Source organism: Leopardus geoffroyi, chromosome A1 (assembly GCF_018350155.1).
Source record: "Leopardus geoffroyi isolate Oge1 chromosome A1, O.geoffroyi_Oge1_pat1.0, whole genome shotgun sequence".
NCBI classification, from domain to species: domain Eukaryota; kingdom Metazoa; phylum Chordata; class Mammalia; order Carnivora; family Felidae; genus Leopardus; species Leopardus geoffroyi.
The window spans coordinates 204265001-204283225 of record NC_059326.1 but is presented as its reverse complement, the minus strand read 5'-3'; the positions used below and the strand labels follow the sequence as shown (position 1 = coordinate 204283225).

Below are 18225 nucleotides of genomic sequence, written 5' to 3'. Positions count from 1 at the left end.
TTTACTTGTAGTCATGCAGAAAGAGTTGGTGCTGCACCCTGGTCGCAAATTTTGTTTTTGAATATAGGGTTCCCTGCATTCAGTGGAACTGGCTTGAGTAATAGCCTAACTTAATTTTGAGCTCTTAAAATGTTACTTAATATTATATTTATCCTTAGGTGATAAAGATGTGCTTAAAATAGGAAAAGTGTACCACTTTAAAAATCATGTTGCTAAATGAGATACCTCTTTCTGTTTTATATTTACTTTGATAAGGTGGCTTTCTGGTGACCCAGAGAATGCTGGACATGTTCAAGCGTCCCACGGACCCCCCAGAATACAACTACCTGTATCTGCTCCCTGCTGGCACCTTTGTTGGAGGATACTTAGCAGCTCTCTACAGTGGCTATAACATTGAACAAGTAAGAGGCTGTTTTGAGAATTTTTATTTTTGCCACTGTGTTTTCTTTCCAACTAGATTTCACATTATCGTTATCAAAATTCAGGCTTGAACAAGCAAATATAATAATAACTCTAGAAACATCTTGGTCAAATGGAGCACTCCTATCCCCTAAGAATCCGTACCCCAGATTCTAGTGACAGATTTGCCTGCTAACTGAATGTGCTAACGTGGGTTTCCCTGTCTGTCCCTCAGTTTTTCTACATGTAAAAAGAGTCAAGAAAGTTATTAGTATCCTCTTTATGTACCTGGCTGGATTGTTGTAGGGATATGGTGAAATAATCAGTAAAAAATTTGGAAATTTTCTGTTTCTCCCCCAACAAATTCAGTGCATCATCTTTTATAAGCAGGAGATGTTATGTCAATTCATTTAAAAAAGACAGTTTAAAAATAAACGTTATGTAGAAAAGCAGAAATAATCAAGTTGAACTTCGAAAGTTCCATGTTTCAATATAATTATAATTGAGACTCAATTTTGTTCTGAACTCAGTATTTTTTTTTTTTATCACTTTTCAATGACTGTCATGTGATTGCATCTACTCTGACAGCAGGAAAATCGTGTCTCCCTTGGTTTCCGCTGTTCCCAGCGTTTCTTACTTGTTGATTGAACAAAATCTTTTTTGAGAACAGTTGGAGTGGTACATCAGGGAGACCCTTGTCTGAATCCCAGATTTGCTATTTTCTGATCATTTGACCTTGGAAGAATTATATAGTAACCTCTTTAAACTTTGGTTTCCTCTTGTAACATGAGGATGATGACTCTTTCAACTTTTGTGAATCTCATGGGACTGACTTAGAACTTCAGTAAAGTATAGGGCATGGTCCCTGGCATTTACTACGTCAGGGATTGGCTCCTTTACAGCGTTTGGTCAGGTCTAGAGCCTATAACTCTGTTTAAATTTAGGTACTTCTGTATGCATTTGTGCATGCCATCCAATACAAAAGAAACCAATTTACCTAAATGGTATAACTGCAAGTAGAATTTCAGGTATTTAATTTGTTAATATCCCTAATGGATAGAAAGATATATTGAAATATTCAAAGAAGAAGTCATATTGGTCCCTCTATTATCTGAATTTAAAGTTGTTCTTAGGAAATCATGTTTCCTCAAGAGAAGTCCTCCCTCTGCTAATAGACTGAAAGTTTTGATAGTCTTTCTGTCTCTCTCTCTCTCTCTCTGCTCTTCTCTTTTGTTTGCAAAGATCATGTATCTGGGCTCAGGTCTGTGCTGTGTTGGTGCCCTGGCCGGCCTTTCCACCCAGGGAACAGCTCGTCTTGGCAATGCATTGGGCATGATTGGGGTGGCTGGAGGCCTGGCAGCCACTCTCGGAGGACTAAACCCATCCCCAGAATTGTTAGCCCAGATGTCTGGAGCAATGGCTTTGGGCGGTACCATTGGTAAGCACTTGGCAGGTTTCTACCTTTATGGGAACGCATACATTTTTATTAGCTCACCCATTTTTTAGCTCACTCTTTTGGTGCAGTTGATGTACTTACTCAGTGTTAAATGTTTTAAAATGTTTGTATTTGAATGAGAATTATACCAACTATGATGACTTTTCACCAAAATAAAATACATTATATTAGAAACAAAGGTAATTATATTATTTATAACTTTCTAATTTATTTGAGCTTATTTTCTATGCTCTTGAGATTACCCATGTTTATTATCTGTTTTTAGGAATACCGTGTAAAGGTGGGCTTCTGTCCATGGCTTCCCAGCTCCATAGTTAATGACATAACCTTGGTAGTTAGAAATTGATCATGATGGTTGCATTTACACGGTGGAAATCAACAAATACTAACATATCTGGGTTTCACTTATTGTTTTGTTGATTGTCCAGCCCTGAGAAAGTGGTGGAGAAAATATTAATAATGCAGCTTAAATTCAAAAGTGTGCTGTGTCTATAGCCATTACGTGGTGAATATCGCAAAAAAACTGAGAAAATATTCTCATAGTGTTTGAAAACTATCATCCGATTTAGTGAAGCAGCTGCTCACATTGTTGATAGTGAGGTTCTCACATGCATCTTTCAGTTTTGTCTTACTTGTTAATGCAGACAAAAATGTCAGCCAACATTCCCATGGGAACCACACTCATTCATCAGTTGCAACCACTAGGTTGGTGACAGACACAAGAGTTGGTAAAAGTCAACAAATGCATTCTGTGAAAGTCAATTGGCTACATGGAGTTTACAATAGAGAGTATTATATGTTTTGTTATTTGAAACTTGTGTGCTCTATACCTTTATATCAGCGAAAACTCATGTACATACTTCTAACAGGCACAGGCACGTGTTTTTATCCCAAGGAGCTGGTGGTTATATATTTACCAGCATAACAGTAGCTTTAGACCTCCTTTTGTACTTTCGCAGGAATGCTTTGTGTCCTTTCTCAATAGTCCCTGGAAAGGAACTGGAAGGAAAATGTGTTGTAGGTTCATGGCAGAAAAACTTTTAGACAGGATCTTAGCAAGTATTCTGAGAGGCACTCCTGTACCACCTGCCTAGAACCAGGCAGGAGTTCAAGAGTCTCCTCATTTGCACGTTTACTCTACCCAGCTCTTTGCATGTGTTCATCTTTGCTCCCACCCACTGCCCTGAAAACCTAAGCCTTCTTCAAATATTGAAGAAGTAAATATTGGCTTTTGGAGAAGAGAGCTTGAGTTATTCTTGCAGTAGGGGGATGTAAAGGCATGTGAAGAAGCGTTAGTCAGGGGAGTGTTTGCAGGTTGTGAGGGAAGAGGCAGGTGTCAGTGCTGTGTGTTGGGTTTTTGGAATTGGACTGTGTGTTGAGAAAGCCTGCTACTTTGAAAGGGTATACATAGCCAGCTTCCTTACCTTCTGTATAGTCCCTGTGAGAGAATATTTAGCCCATATGAGGAAGCAAATAAATACTTACTAGTGATAATGATGGGAAACCCTTAAATGTGTATACCCAAAAAACTGAGGTAGAATCGGCATACATTGTATTAGTTGCAGATGTATGAAATAATGAGTCAGTATTTGTGTATATTACAAAATAATCACAGTAAGTGTAGCAAATATCTGTCACCATACATAGTTGCAGAATTTTTTTTTTTCTTATGCCGAGAACTTTTTCTTTTTTAAATTTTATTTTAGAGTGTGAGCAGGGGAGACTGGCAGGCAGGGGGGAGAGAGAGAATCTTAATTAGGCTCTGTGCTTAGCACAGAGCTGGATGTGGGGCTTGATCCCATGACCCTGGGATCGTGACCTGAGCCGAAATCAAGAGTTGGACGCCCAACCGACTGAGTTATCCAGGGGCCCCTTGTGATGAGAACTTTTAAGATCTACTTTCTTAGCAACTTTCAAATACGCTATACAGTATTATTAATAATAGTCACCATGCTGTATGTTACATCCCCACGACTTATTTTGAGCCTGGAATCTTCACCCATTTTGCCTGTCCCCCTTCCCCTGCCTCTGGCAACCACCAGTCTGTTCTCTGTATCATGAGCTTAGTTGTTTTTTTGTTTTAGGTTTCATATGCAAGTGAGATCATATGGTATTTGTCTTTCTCTGTCTGACTCATTTCACCTAGCATGATACCCTCAAGGTTCATCAATATTTTCACAAACGGCAAGATTTCTATCTTTCTTTATGGCTGAATAATGTTCAGGCATGGTCTTTATCAGAGTTGCTTCTCAAAGCTGTGTTGAGTTTTAATATCTCTTTGACCTTCATTTCCCAACAGGACTGACAATTGCCAAACGCATCCAGATTTCTGATTTACCTCAGTTAGTTGCTGCTTTCCACAGTTTAGTGGGCTTGGCAGCGGTGCTTACTTGCATAGCTGAATACATTGTAGAATACCCACATTTTGCTGTGGACGCAGCAGCAAATCTCACCAAGATCGTGGCCTACCTCGGTACTTACATCGGAGGCGTCACGTTCAGTGGCTCTCTTGTTGCCTATGGAAAACTGCAGGGTAAGTGATTTAGCACCTACCTATATTATTCAGTGTAAATATCTCTTGTTTAGGGGTCCATTTCAATTTTAGAAAATGGCTTAACTGTCAAAGTTGTTAGGTGAAGAATTCAGGTAGCGCTCAAATATATAAAAGACCCCCTCCTCCACATCACGGTTGCTTTCCTTTATTTGAGCCTTCCAGATCTCCTAAGGCTTTGAAGCTATTCCTTCTGTAGACAGCCAACGGAGGAAACAAGTGCACAGAAATTTGTGTAGGGGGACTAGGTGACATTTGATGATAAATGTGAACAAAACAACATCTTCATAACCCTTAGAGATGCCTCTGTAGAGTTCACAAGAATGAACTTTATACGTTTTCCCGAATAGAGAGCAGCTTATTGAATCAGCTGGTGTGATCACTATGCAGTACTGATTCTGAAAACAGATACACATTTTACAGCTGTAGCGTGGCATCTTCTGCTACTGCCAAAGTCAGCCAGGAAAATAGAAGTGGGGGTAAAAAAAAAACACAACAAAAAAACCAAACCTCACATAGGCTGTTTTCAGTGTTTTCATGCAAAAGTGAGTCTATATAGAAACTAGTTTATGATATAAAAATCTGGTCTGGCCTCTCAGTAATCAAGTCATTAAAATTAAATAGGAAACTTCCATGGAACTTAAAATCCCAAAAGAACTTCAAGCCTACGATGTTCTTGTCTCATGCTTTGTTTTTAAAAACAAGTAGCAAACCAGGGCTCTGCTCCCTTGGGCTCAGTTGATAGAGTCAGAAATGCTAATGTGCTAAGACTCTGTTTTGAAGTTTTAAATAAATGAAACCACACTTAACAACTTGTGTGTCGGTCATACGGGAAAAAAGTAATTTTTTAAGATTTTGTGACAAAGAGTAAAGAAATTGTTGTGTGATCAAAGTAAAGAACAGTTAAGTTGAGCCATACTTTTCCTACTTCTGTTAACATTTGTTATGTCTAAGAGCCCTAATTTGCTTTTATGTTTCAGGTCCTTTTTTTATGCTGATATTAAATTTTGGTAGTTTAGGATTAAATGACACACACGTGTGTGTGTGTGTGTGTTGTTGTTGTTGTTGTTGTTGTTTTAATTTAATGACACGTGCTAGGTTCTGACTGACATGCCCTTGGTCCTAGGTATCCTGAAATCTGCCCCTCTCCTGCTTCCTGGAAGGCACTTACTTAATGCAGGCCTGCTGGCTGCTAGTGTGGGTGGAATCGTCCCATTCATGATGGACCCTAGCTTTACCACCGGCATCACCTGTCTGGGCTCTGTGTCGGCTCTCTCTGCTGTCATGGTAAGAAGTCAGAGATGGAAAGCATGCACTCAGTGAGGAACTGGCAGTATTTTGTTTGATTACAGTCTAATCATATTTCTATCTCTTCAAGACCCTTGATGGAATAAACATGTTTCAAAATGATGTCACGTGTTCTGTTTAGAATTTGGAAAACACAGAAAAGTGCAAGAAGAAAAATCCACTCTTTCTTTCCACGTAATGGTTGCTTCCAAAGTTGTCATGTGACACATTTATTGTTCTGGGGTCTTTTCACTGGATCAGTGTGTTGGTGAATAGGGAATTTTAAAAAGCCAAGTGTTTTCAATACCATTCGTTAGGAGCCTCCCTGTTGTGACAGGGCCCACAGAATAATGCTTTGGGTTTTATGCGATAAGTGGAAGGTATTCTCTGCCAATTAGTTGTGCTAACATTTATTCGAAACTAGGATACCAAGTTAAATAACCACAGTATATAAAATGGAATGCAGTTAATAAATCCTCTGGGCTCAGTGGGGGGAGTTCAGCAAAGCCTTTCTTTCATGGTAGGTTTGGTCCTCCTCTTCCTCTCTAATTTTTGTATTTAGTATATTGATACATACAGCATTCTCTAGTTGGCCATGTGCTACAGTGTAGCATTTCATTATATCAGTGTATGAAGCCTTTGCAAACAGCTCTCTGTTATTCACTGATTCCCTTATTTGTCTAGTCTGGAGTCAACCTTATAGACAAGGTTAATGTTTTAAGTTTTTAAAATAATTTGTAGTGCTTAGCACAAAATTAGACATATAGTAATTGCTTATCAAACACATATTGGCTGCTTGATTTATGATTTACAGTGTTAAAATAATACTTATTATTATGTAGTCAATCCTAAAAGTACTGATTTTGACCAAGAAACTTTAGAAGTCTGAAAAGTAACTTAAAATTCTTTTTATGACTACTGACAATCCAATTTTTTTCAGGATTATATAGCACTGATTTTTGTTTTATTTTAAACCAATGAAAAGTAGTTTTGACATTTTTTTTTTATTCAGGAGAGCAGAAGAGGTAAAAAAAGTGTCTCAAAATAAAACCAATAGCATAGAAATAGAAAATTTTAAGAATTACTATTTTTGAGAAGGGATGAATTTGATATTTAAGAGCTACTTTATGCTTTTATAAGGATGTCTGAGTAAGATAAAATATTTTGTGGACTATTTTAATTGCTTTTGACTTAATTAAGTAGCCTGTGAATACACTCACATCTTAAACTCAACGTATGTGGAGTAAAAAGCAAAACTCTTCTTCCCCATCATGTTTTTCCTTTCCTGTGTTTAGTGATTTGGGGTTGCACTAGACAGACTTTGGATTCTGTTGTATTCCTCCAAAGAATATTGATCATTATTTTTTAATTTATTTTTGTAGGCAGCTAACTTGGCTGCCTTCAGATTTCAAATCTGGCTCACCTGTGATTGCGGGGAGGGGGGTGGTTGCTGAAATCTGTTATTAGATCAATGCGTAATGCATAAAGAGTGAGCCAGATATTTGGGCCGAGTTTATATATAGAGTTTGGGGCTCCCTCTCTTCAGCCTGCTCCTTTGCAGTTTGCCTTCTGCCTTTCCAGCTGCCTTAGTCACCCTAAATCCTGTCCTTGGATCTTCAAACTAGTGAGACTGTGGGCTTGTGATTTAGTTTCAGCTCTTTCTCCTGGCACGAGCAGGTGCCTGCCCTTAGACTAACCATAAAAACCATAAAATTCACTCAGTGCTCTCACCTTTTTCCAAGTGCAGACCCCTCTCTAGTTTCTGCCTGCTTTTCATCACTGCCTTTTAGGGACTTAGGGATATTTCGGGGCGGGGAGGTGGTTCAGTGTTCTCACTTGGTGCATCTGTGGGAGAGTTGACCGGATAGGAGGCACTTGGTTGTTACTGGCAGGAGAACTTCAAGGGAAGTAGGTTAATTGGAACACCAGAATGACTAAGAACCAAGATGTCCAGTGTCAGAGGTTTTATTTTTATCGTATTAATTTTGGTTCTGCTCTGGTTTTCATCGTAGGGTGTGACTTTGACAGCTGCTATCGGGGGTGCAGACATGCCCGTCGTCATCACCGTGCTGAACAGCTACTCAGGCTGGGCCCTGTGCGCGGAGGGCTTCCTGCTCAACAACAACCTGCTGACCATCGTGGGCGCACTCATAGGCTCCTCTGGTGCCATCCTGTCCTACATCATGTGTGTGGTAAGAAACGTGTGTGCACAAAAAAGACATGGTGTTCTCAAAATAAGGATGTGTTTGGTATTTCTTTTATTTGCAGCAGAAACGACTGTGTCCATTCCTATTTTCTTCAGTAGAAATCTCAGAGTGTTTCATCTGAATAAATTTGCAAGACTGCTTTTAAAGCACCCAAGTGTAGATAATTAGGAAAATTAAATATAAAGATAAAAAAATCTTCCGACTCCCTCCAGCTGGAGATCAGCATTTAAGATTTCGGTCTATCTCTTGTATTCTCTTTTTTTTTTCTCTTTTACATACCCGTGTATTTGCTTGTCTGATCATATTGTATACTCTTTTACATTTTATTCTTTTCGTCTTACTATACCCTGGTCATTTTATTATTTTGAGTATTATTTTTTAAATAAATAATTTCTGTTTATTTTTTAGAGAGAGGGAGCGCACGTGCGAGAGCAGGGGAGGGACAGAGAGAGAGGGAGACACAGAATCCGAAGCAGGTTCCAGGCTCTGAGCTGTCAGCACAGAGCCTGACGTGGGGCTCGAACTCCTGAACTATGAGATTATGACCTGAGCCGAAGTCGGTTGGTTAACTAACTGAGCCACGCAGGCGGCCCTCTTGTCATTTCCTTATTAAAAGTGATTTTTAACTACTATTTTAATGGACTTCATATAAATCCATCATATGGATATATAAAATTTATTTAATATTTCCCTATAAAAATTATATTGTTTGAGTTGTAATTTTTCTTTGTAGAAAATACATCTTGGGCACCTCTGATTTTTGTCTTTGGATCGATTCTTCGAAGTGAAAGAGTATGCTCATTTTTATCAGTTCTTTCTACTTATTGCTGTGTTGTTTCCGGAAAGCTTGCTTCAATTAACACTCCCACTGGTCATCTGTGAGAGTGCCTATCTTGAAGTTTTGTGGTCAGCATGATCTTTTTTAAAAAAGCAAAAAAAATTAAGAAAACAAATACTTCTTAGCTTCCTTTTTGTTTCTAATTCTCTTCTGGATGGCAAGAAGATATCCTGCAAATAATTAAAGGTTTGACTAGAAAACGTTTTCAGATGATAGATACTATTCTCTAACAGTTCTGAATGACTGTGAAAGGGCAAGTGTGAAATGGAGTGACATCAGAATGTGGCTCTGCTGATTAATAATTCAGGCAGAAAAAGGACATTTATTCTGCCTCCATTCTTTTATTACAATATTTAAAAAAGACCCACCCTTATTTTATAACTCAGAATTTCTCAAATGTTTTCACTGAAAATCTCTTTGTAAATTGAATGCTGAGGTTATCTTTTTATAGTAAAAAAAATTAGTTTTCTTTGGCCATATTGTAAAACAAAGGATTTGATAGCCCAAGTTCAAGGAAAGGAAGAGGTTTTAAAATGAAATCTTCCAGGTTGTTCAGGGAATTTGGAAAGGTGGAAGCTTGTGTCTCCTGCTTGAAAGGTGTCAGGCTTTGGGGTTTAAAAAAAACACATGTTTGGGGCATCTGGTTGGCTCAGTTGGTTAAGCATCCAACTGTTGATTTTGGCTCAGGTCATGATCTCACAGTCCATGAGTTTGAGCCCCAGGGAGGACACTGTGTTGGCAGCACAGAGCCTGCTTGGGATTATCTCTCTCTCTCTCTCTCTCTCTCTCTCTGTCCCTCCCCTGCTTGCACTCTCTCTCCCTGTCTGTCAAAATAAATAAACATTAAAAAAATTAAAAGACAAAAACCAAATGTTTGTGAACAAGGAAAAATGTATTCAATTGTATTAGAGATAGTTTTCTCAAAAAATGAACTTTTTTAAAATTAAGTTTTTTGTTTGATTCCAGTATGATTATATACAGTGTTATATTAGTTTTGGGTGTACAGTATAGTGATTCAACAGTTCTGCACATTACTCAGTGCTCGTCATGGTAAGTTTACTCTTCATCCCCTTCACCTATACACCCGTCCCCACCCACCTCCCCCCTGGTAACCATCAGTTTGTTCTCTGTAGTTAAGAGTCTGTTTCTTGGTTTGTGTCTCTTTTTTTCCTTTGTTCATCTGTTTTGTTACTTATGTTCCACATATGAATGAAATCATATGGTATTTGTTTTTCTCTGACTGACTTATTTCACTTAGCATTTAAAAATGAACTCTTGGTTTGACTTTGCTTCATTTGGTGAATTTGAATGACCAGGAGGGGGCAGCAGATTTTCATCATTACTTAAACTTGTTGGTCAAAACACTGATTTTAAAATTACACGGGAAGACTTAACTTTTAACAAAGCCAGTGGCATACTGATTTGGGGAGACGTGAGGAGTACTTATGTCTAGTTCTTAGAACATCATCATGGGTCTTTCTTGGCTTTATCATTTTTTTTTCCTTAAATGGTTTTATTTAGGTTCTTAAATCTTATCAGTAGTATTTCCCAAATTTCTGTGTGTCTTTTTTTAATTTCCTTCCCATTCCCTTCTTCATCTAGTTTCTTTTATTATTGTTGGTTATAGTAACTACAGAAACTTACAGTAGCAATTCTATGACAGTAACTAGAATAAGGTAGTAAGAGGCAGTTGTTGAAAATACTTTTTTTCTATGTGTACTTCTGTGACTATATCATCTTTGTCTTATGCTTTTCTCTTCTTTCATATTTCTTGATCTGGTATTTCTTTTTTTTCTTTCTATTTCTACCACGTCAGGCATGTCATTTACTGTCAGCATTTCACAGATATTTTTTATTCCTGTACCGTATAAGGCTAACAGGGTATTCTTAACAGCTGTCTGTGACCCTAAGTGTCACTCTGGATCAGACTGATACTCTGTTTATAATAGCAACTCAAATTAATTTGGATTCAAGGACAGCCGAAGCTTTAAATTTTTAGAAAATACTATTCAATTACAAAAATAAAAGATGCTTAATGTGGGAAGTTTGGAAGAAAGTAGAAAAGGATAAATACATAAAATCATTTGCAATGCCATTACCACTTAACTCTTAAAATTTAATATTCTAATTCCAGTATTTTCCCATATACCTATGTTCAAATATATTCTGTGTTGTTTAATGTTCTCACCGATGATTTTCTAATAATTTTTGGTGTCTGCCTGTTGTATCACATAGATATGCCATAATTTATCTAAGTCCATAGTATTGGTTTTTGTTTTTTTCTTCAGTATACCTCCTTGTGCATTTTGATTTTTTCCTTTAGCTAACCTTTTTGTAAGTACAATGACTTGGTCAAAGGGAGTAAGAGCTTTCTGTTGGCTCTCAATATCGATGAATTGATGTCCACAAAGGACCGTCCAGTCTCAGCTCTTAACGGTGATGTGTGGGGAGCTAGTTTTCTCACACACTCTTCAGTCCTATGTCTTATTATAAAACAAACAAGGCAACAACAGAAACGACCCTGCTGTAGTTTTCAGTTTTGAAGATAGAAATTTTCTCTCCTTCCAGATTGCCCCGATTCCTGACTTTTCACATTAATCTTCATTGATTCTTGGCTTGTGCTTGTTTTATTATCAAAAAAATTGTTTCTTCGTGGCCTATGCTTTAGCAGCTCAGAGTGGTTCCTAATAAAAATAAAAATGAAATAGCTGCTCGTGATTGGGCATTAAAGCTGGGTGCTTTACAAATGTTAGCTCGTTTAATCCCCACACTAATTCTGGAGGTAGGAGATACTATTCTCATTTTACAAGGAAGATATTTTAAGATGTCATTTACTGTTTGCCTTTGTGTTTATGGAGCCTGACCTAGCACCTGGCACCTCAGATGAGTATAATACTTGTTACGTGAACATTAGATAAATATTTGTCAGCTCATTTCATATTTTGGAATCTTCTCTGGATAGCATATGGTAACAGATGTACTATCATATATCGATATCTATTAATATTACTAGTATGTTGTAGCTTCATTATTTTATTATTTATTAAAGGAAACATGCAAGTCCAAACCGGAACAGAGTGCTTTTATTATGTGAGAGGGAATGAAATGCTCCCCGAGTGGCTAATCAGTAATACCGAAAATTGAATTTTTGTTTTGACAGTTCTTCTCTTGTGTGTCTTCTGAGCCGAATGCTGTGGTTATACAATACCCAATGTTAAACTGAAAAATATCGATAGTGTCCAAAGAAGCAGCTCAAGTGAATAATTTGCTTTATGTCTAGAAGTTATATAGACATTAACCTCTTCCTGATTTTATAGTCCATGTACTTGAGATTGTGTCCAAACAGCCTGGGAGGTAGAGCGCTTGTAGAAGCGGAACAGCATTTTCCGACCGAATTTTCTGATTTTCGTACTTTGTTGCTTATTTCCAAATGAAAATAGAACAGAATGAAGTACATCAAAGCCAAACCAAAAATAATTTCTTTTTTTGCTTTGCAGTCAATTATTTGGCACCCACAAAGCACTGAAATGAGAAATGATAGTAAATGGACTGTATGTTATTATTGCGTTAGTTTTGTCTATTTTATGACCTTTCTTTTGTTTTCAGATTTATTTCTTATAGTTTGCTTGGAATGATGTGAATTAAGGGTCTCTTTAATGTAGCATACAGTTTTCATTATAGGGCTTAGTAACTTGAAAGGAACGGTCTTGGATAGTGTTGCGAATACTTTGTCTTGGGAGCTGGGAACTCCTCAGTCTGCCCAGGATAGTCTCATTAATCACTTGAGCAAGCAAAAAAAAGAAAGAAACAAACAAACAAAAGAAAGCCCTACACCCTAAGCATTTGTTGAAAATATGATGTTGCAATGGTAAATTCAGGGATGAAAAATAATTTAGTTTTTAAGAGACCACATGGAATTAGCTTAATGGTGATATAATTGTGGATATGTGTTTAACAAGTTGACTTTGATTGTTAAACTACTGTGTGGTTCCCTTTCTTTCTCCTGAAGATGCCATTAGAAGTGGGTAAACATTAATTAAATGTCCTCAGAAATTCTTCTCCTCCATTCAGTTTTATAGGGAGAGAAGAATGGTTCCTTTTACACCAAGTTAGAGTAAAGTGGTCATATCCTTGTACATCTGTCCCTCTGCAGGACTGGGTGATGCAGGTGATGGAACCATTTTGTGTGTTTCACTTTTTAAAAATTATCTATGAGCTGGGGCACCTGGGTGGCTCAGTCGGGTGAATGTCCGACTTTAGTTCAGGTCATGATCTCGTGGTTTGTGAGTTCGAACCCCGTGTCGGGCTCTGTGCTGACAGCTCCGAGCCTGGAGCTGCTTTGGATTCTGTGGATTCTCTCTCTCTGCCCCTCCCCTGCTCATGCTCTCTCTCTCTCTCTCTCACGAATAAATAAACATTTAAAAAAATTTAAAACAAGAAAAAAGTTATCTATGACAGAAATATCTCTATGTCTGAAATACTCCTTTGAATCAAATGTTTTTTAATCTTTCAAATTTTTATTTAAATTCTAGTTACTTAACATACAGTGTAGTATTGGTTTCAGGAGTAGAATTTAGTGATCATCACTTACATATAACACCCAGTGCTCAACACACATACCCTCTTTTATACCCATCACCTATTTAACCCACCCCTTACCCACCTTTCCTCCAGCAACCTGCAGTTTATCTTCTGTAGTTAAGAATCTCTTATGGTTTCTCTTTCTCTCTCTTTTTTCCCCTTCTTCTATGTCCATCTGTTTTGTTTCTTCAATTCTACATATGAGTGAAATCAGATGGTAGTTGTCTTTCTCTGACTGATTTATTTCGCGTAGCGTAATACACTCTAGGTCTATCCACGTCGTTGCAAATGGCAAGATTTCATTCTTTTTGATGGCTGAGTAATATCCCATTGTATATATATACCACCTCTTCTTTATCCATTCATCAGTCGATGCATATTCCTTTGATTTAGTTTTTAAGGCAAACATTTATTTGGTAGAACATATTTCTGTTAAATTCAGAATCTTCTAATTCAAAACTAGAAAGGATTAACAAAATCAACAAATGTTGAATGTTTGGAAGTCTCAGGCCTGGCTATTTGGATTTTCAATAAAACCTGGATTTAAGTATAGGAGGTTGGGTTAAGAATTTAAATCTTTATGTCAGATTGGGACTCTATACCTAAATAAAACCATTATGAATTTTTCTCTGGCCCTCTTGTCTGTTCATAAATATATAAAGATATTCTGGACTTTATTTTGTATGTGATAATCTTAGACAAGTTTACCAGAGTTTGGGCTCTGTAAAATGTGAATGCTGTGTCTGATAAGTGAGCTTAGGTCAAAAAGGATAATTACAATTCTGGCAACATTTGAATCTATCCTCTTTATGTTATTGATATGCCGCCTTTAGTCAGGTATGGCTCTCTGTTCATTGCCTCTGCACCTTGTCCTCCCTGCCTCTACCTCTGTCCCACTTCAGACGTGTGTGTTCAAGTCTGCATGAAGGTGGTAGCAGGCTGGGCTGTCTTCGTGTGGGTTGTCATGTTTTTTTCTCCTAGTGTGTTTACATGTCCCTGGAAATCCCAGGTGCTTTTCATTCTTTAAGAATACAGTATTGTCTTTTTTTTTTTAAGTAATAGATTGCATTTATATAGCTTTTACATGGTATACACATTGGATCAATCATGTTTATTATAGCCCTTTCAGAAGTGAGAAATCCAGTGCTGATCATGTAGAATGACTGCTTTGTTCATGTACAGTGATTTGCATTTTTTTAAAGCTTATTTATTTATTTTGAGAGGGAGGCAGAGACAGAGAATCCTAAGCAGGCTCTGCATTGTCAGCACAGCGCCTGATGTGGGCGAGAACTCACGAACCGTGAGATCGTGACCTGAGCCAAAACCAAGAATTAGACGCCCGACCGACTGAGCCACCCAGGCATCCCTGCAATGATTTGAATTCTTAAAAGGCATTTGCTTCTTGTCTTTTACCACCACAGCTCCAGAGGTCTACAAATGAACTATTGTAGAAACCAGACCTGTGATTTTTTCACATGATTCACTTGTGTGGCACATTGTTGGATGATTGTAAATGAGCATGCCTTCCTCTTATTTTTTTTCCCCAAGATTATTTTTTTTAGTTAAAAGGGTGGGTATAAGTTTTAATGAAATGGTGTATGAACTTACTCGTCTACCTTTTTGGAAGTAAAATATTTTAGGAACCTAATGATGAATCCAGTCACTTCTGTTACTGCTTCCTGGAGCTGTATGTAGTTGGTTTGGAAAAGAAGAACATATCAACTCCCGCATTTCTTGTTTTCTTGACGACAGAGGGCAGCAGACTCCTAAATGATGTGAATTCCTATTCTTTGGATTCCTCCCTGTTGGGACTGGTAGCAGGATTCACCTGAGAGATCTATAGAGTCACCTTGTAAAATTTCTCATAGATATCGTTCTCTTTCACTCTGGTGAAATACATATGGAGGTAGAACTTGCTTAATCAGAACACAGACAGTAATAACTGGATCTGAATTTCATTAATTTCTTAATGTTACTGGTAATTTTCCATTAAATTCCTTCTTAAAATTAACTTTTATTGAAAACATGTCAGTGTGCAGTTGACTTTATAGATGTGATCTATGTGATTTTTTTAGATGATCAAATAAAAGCCTCTTTAAGTGATTGTGAATATTGTATACATTGGATACAGTAAGTTGCATAGATTAAAACTTTCAAAAAGTTATGTAGATTAAACTCTCACAGCTGCTTATTTTGTTCTCCAGGCAATGAATCGCTCCCTGGCTAATGTGATTCTTGGAGGCTATGGTACCACTTCGACAGCTGGTGGAAAACCCATGGAAATTTCTGGCACACATACAGAAATCAACCTTGACAATGCAATTGACATGATTCGTGAAGCTAATAGCATTATTATTACTCCAGGTAAAAAACCAAAAGCGAAAAGTAAACAACCTATAAGAGCTGCTGGAATTTATTGTATTAATACAGTTTCTTATAACAGGAAAAAAATTGAATTGGAACTTACTTATTTTTTGAAAATGTAATGGAAACATAGAAACAACCCTCTGATTACCAAGTAAAAAATGGTGAGAATCCTTGGCTTAGGTTAATATCTTGGGAATCATATAGAGATTTTACAAACTGATGTAGAGGGTTCTCGCCATGTCTTTCTCTGATTCTGTACAAATGTTTTAGTCATCTTTGAGTCTTGGTTATTTTTTTCTCAATGATCATTTTTGGGATTACTGTGAGTATTAAATTAGAAATAGTGTATGAAAGTATCTAGCTCACTCATTAGACTCAATAAATGCTAGTAAATGTTAATCTCTTTCTTATCAACAGTAAATATTTAAAAAAAATCATTGAGAATCATGTGATTTCCAGTAAGATGAGGTAACATGACCTAATAGAAAGAACCTGATCTGGGAGTCACAACACCTCATTTTTGTTCTTAATTTTACCTCCAACAATTGACATGACATTGACCAAGTCATTTAATCTCCTAGCCCCAATCCCTAATTTTTCTCAGGTTTAGCTTAGTTTTTCTTTAATCCTACCCCAGAATTCTGTGGTATTACAGGTAATATATTGGCTTCAGATTAGGATTTTAACTCTATCATGCTATCGTAAGAGTTTTCTAAAAAGGAAATCTATTGATTTGACAAGTCTAGAAGTTTGCTTTCATTTCTAGTCCTGTTAACAGATTGCCCCTTTTTTTTTTTTGGCCTAAAAATATGTTTTGAAGTGGCGCCTGGGTGGCTCAGTCAGTTAAGCGTCTGACTTCGGCTCAGGTCATGATCTTGAGGTCTGAGAGTTCGAGCCCCGCGTCGGACTCTGTGCTGACAGCTCAGAGCCTGGAGCCTGCTTCAGATTCTTTGTCTCCCTCTCTCTGTGCTCCCCACTCACACTCTGTCTCTCTCTCTCAAAAATGAATAAACATTAAAAAAAATTTTTTTTTTTTAATTTTTTTTTTCAAAGTTTTTTTAATTTATTTTTGGGACAGAGAGAGACAGAGCATGAACGGGGGAGGGGCAGAGAGAGAGGGAGACACAGAATCGGAAACAGGCTCCAGGCTCTGAGCCATCAGCCCAGAGGCGGACGCGGGGCTCGAACTCACGGACCGCGAGATCGTGACCTGGCTGAAGTCGGATGCTTAACCGACTGTGCCACCCAGGTGCCCCTAAAAAAAATTTTTTTAAATATGTTTTGATCAAGGGAGAAATTGTAGTTTATAAGATTTCAAAATAAAAGTCACATTCTTCTGTGTCCTTCATGTTCTTTGCAGGCTATGGTCTCTGTGCAGCCAAAGCGCAGTACCCCATCGCAGACTTGGTGAAGATGCTCGCTGAACAGGGCAAGAAAGTCAGGTCAGTGCTTATAGCGCCTGGTTTGCAGCACGTGTGTGAGAGGAAAGGAAAATAGAGGACTCACGTTTAGATGACTTTCTTACAGTGGAGTTTTACGTATGTAATCCCAGGTAAAGAAACTAAGTTGTCAAAACCCTATTCTAGCCTTAGTCTTGCTACCTAGTTGCACTGTCTCTAATGCCACAGAACCTAAATACAGCTCCATTTTAGAAAGGGAAACTTTATTGTACCAAATTCCGGGATTTTTGTTAAAGAGGTAAAACAGAAGTCGTGTTTCTGGTTGGATTTGGGGAAGGAGGTCACACAAAGCATTAGAACCACATCAGGTTGTACCTTTTGGTTTCTCTTGTTCCCACTGACTGAAGAAAAACATCTCAAACGAGAGGTCTTTGTAGAGTGAGTGGGACCCAGTGGTGATCCCGTGGGCTGATTAATGTTTGACTGCGTTCGCTCTCCTGTTCTCATGGCAAAGACTATTGAAATTGTTTTTTTCCTAAAGCCATACGTTTTTTGAAATATGGATTAGGGCAGTAGCTGTCCCTGTTACTTGGCATTTGGGCACTAGACTCTGCCCATGAGAGGATCTTGAACACAATGAGGAAGTTGAGGACTCTGCAGTTCTAGATTATTCCCATGACCTTGGATAAAGGGTTTGAGGGATGTAAAGGTGGGGCCAGTGGGTGACAAACCCTTGCAGTACTTTGTATCTGGCTTATGCACCTTTGGATCCCTATTTTGGAGTGAAGAGACTGTCTGGAGGACTGTCCTCCCAGGGGGGAGGGATACCTGTTTCCTCTTGAGTAGAGAAGCTATTCTCTAGCAGTTTCATTGACATAGTATCATAAGTCAGAGAGACAAGCCAACTCTATTATCAAATAAAGTTAGTTTGTTCACCTGAAAGTTAAGGTATGTTGACAAAACTGTTAATGTCTGTTCATGAAAATCCCTTTTAGATGTCTATCTTATACTTTTTCTGGGGAAGATGATAAGAATAAGCCTAACCACGTGCCTAGAACTAATCAGAGCTAGTCAGAGTGTCTACACAAGATTGAATCCTGAATGTCCCAGCTATTAATAGTGGTGAAGAGACTTAGCCG

General features: G+C 37.9%; 1 protein-coding gene across 5 annotated transcripts in view; it reads left to right on the top strand.

The window, feature by feature from the left end:
- The window catches only part of NNT (nicotinamide nucleotide transhydrogenase), a 95008-nt gene that overhangs the window by 55858 nt on the left and 20925 nt on the right, over positions 1 to 18225 (top strand). For all 5 annotated transcript variants that reach the window (XR_006701649.1, XM_045438547.1, XM_045438571.1 and 2 more), the window contains exons 13-19: positions 256 to 401; positions 1642 to 1837; positions 4155 to 4388; positions 5533 to 5693; positions 7706 to 7885; positions 15524 to 15683; positions 17047 to 17128. Coding sequence is in view for 4 of the 5 variants with exons in the window: in XM_045438547.1 (XP_045294503.1) it covers positions 256 to 401; positions 1642 to 1837; positions 4155 to 4388; positions 5533 to 5693; positions 7706 to 7885; positions 15524 to 15683; positions 17047 to 17128 (1159 nt within the window). In the remaining variant the exon portion in view is untranslated. The remainder of the gene's footprint in view (positions 1 to 255; positions 402 to 1641; positions 1838 to 4154; positions 4389 to 5532; positions 5694 to 7705; positions 7886 to 15523; positions 15684 to 17046; positions 17129 to 18225) is intronic.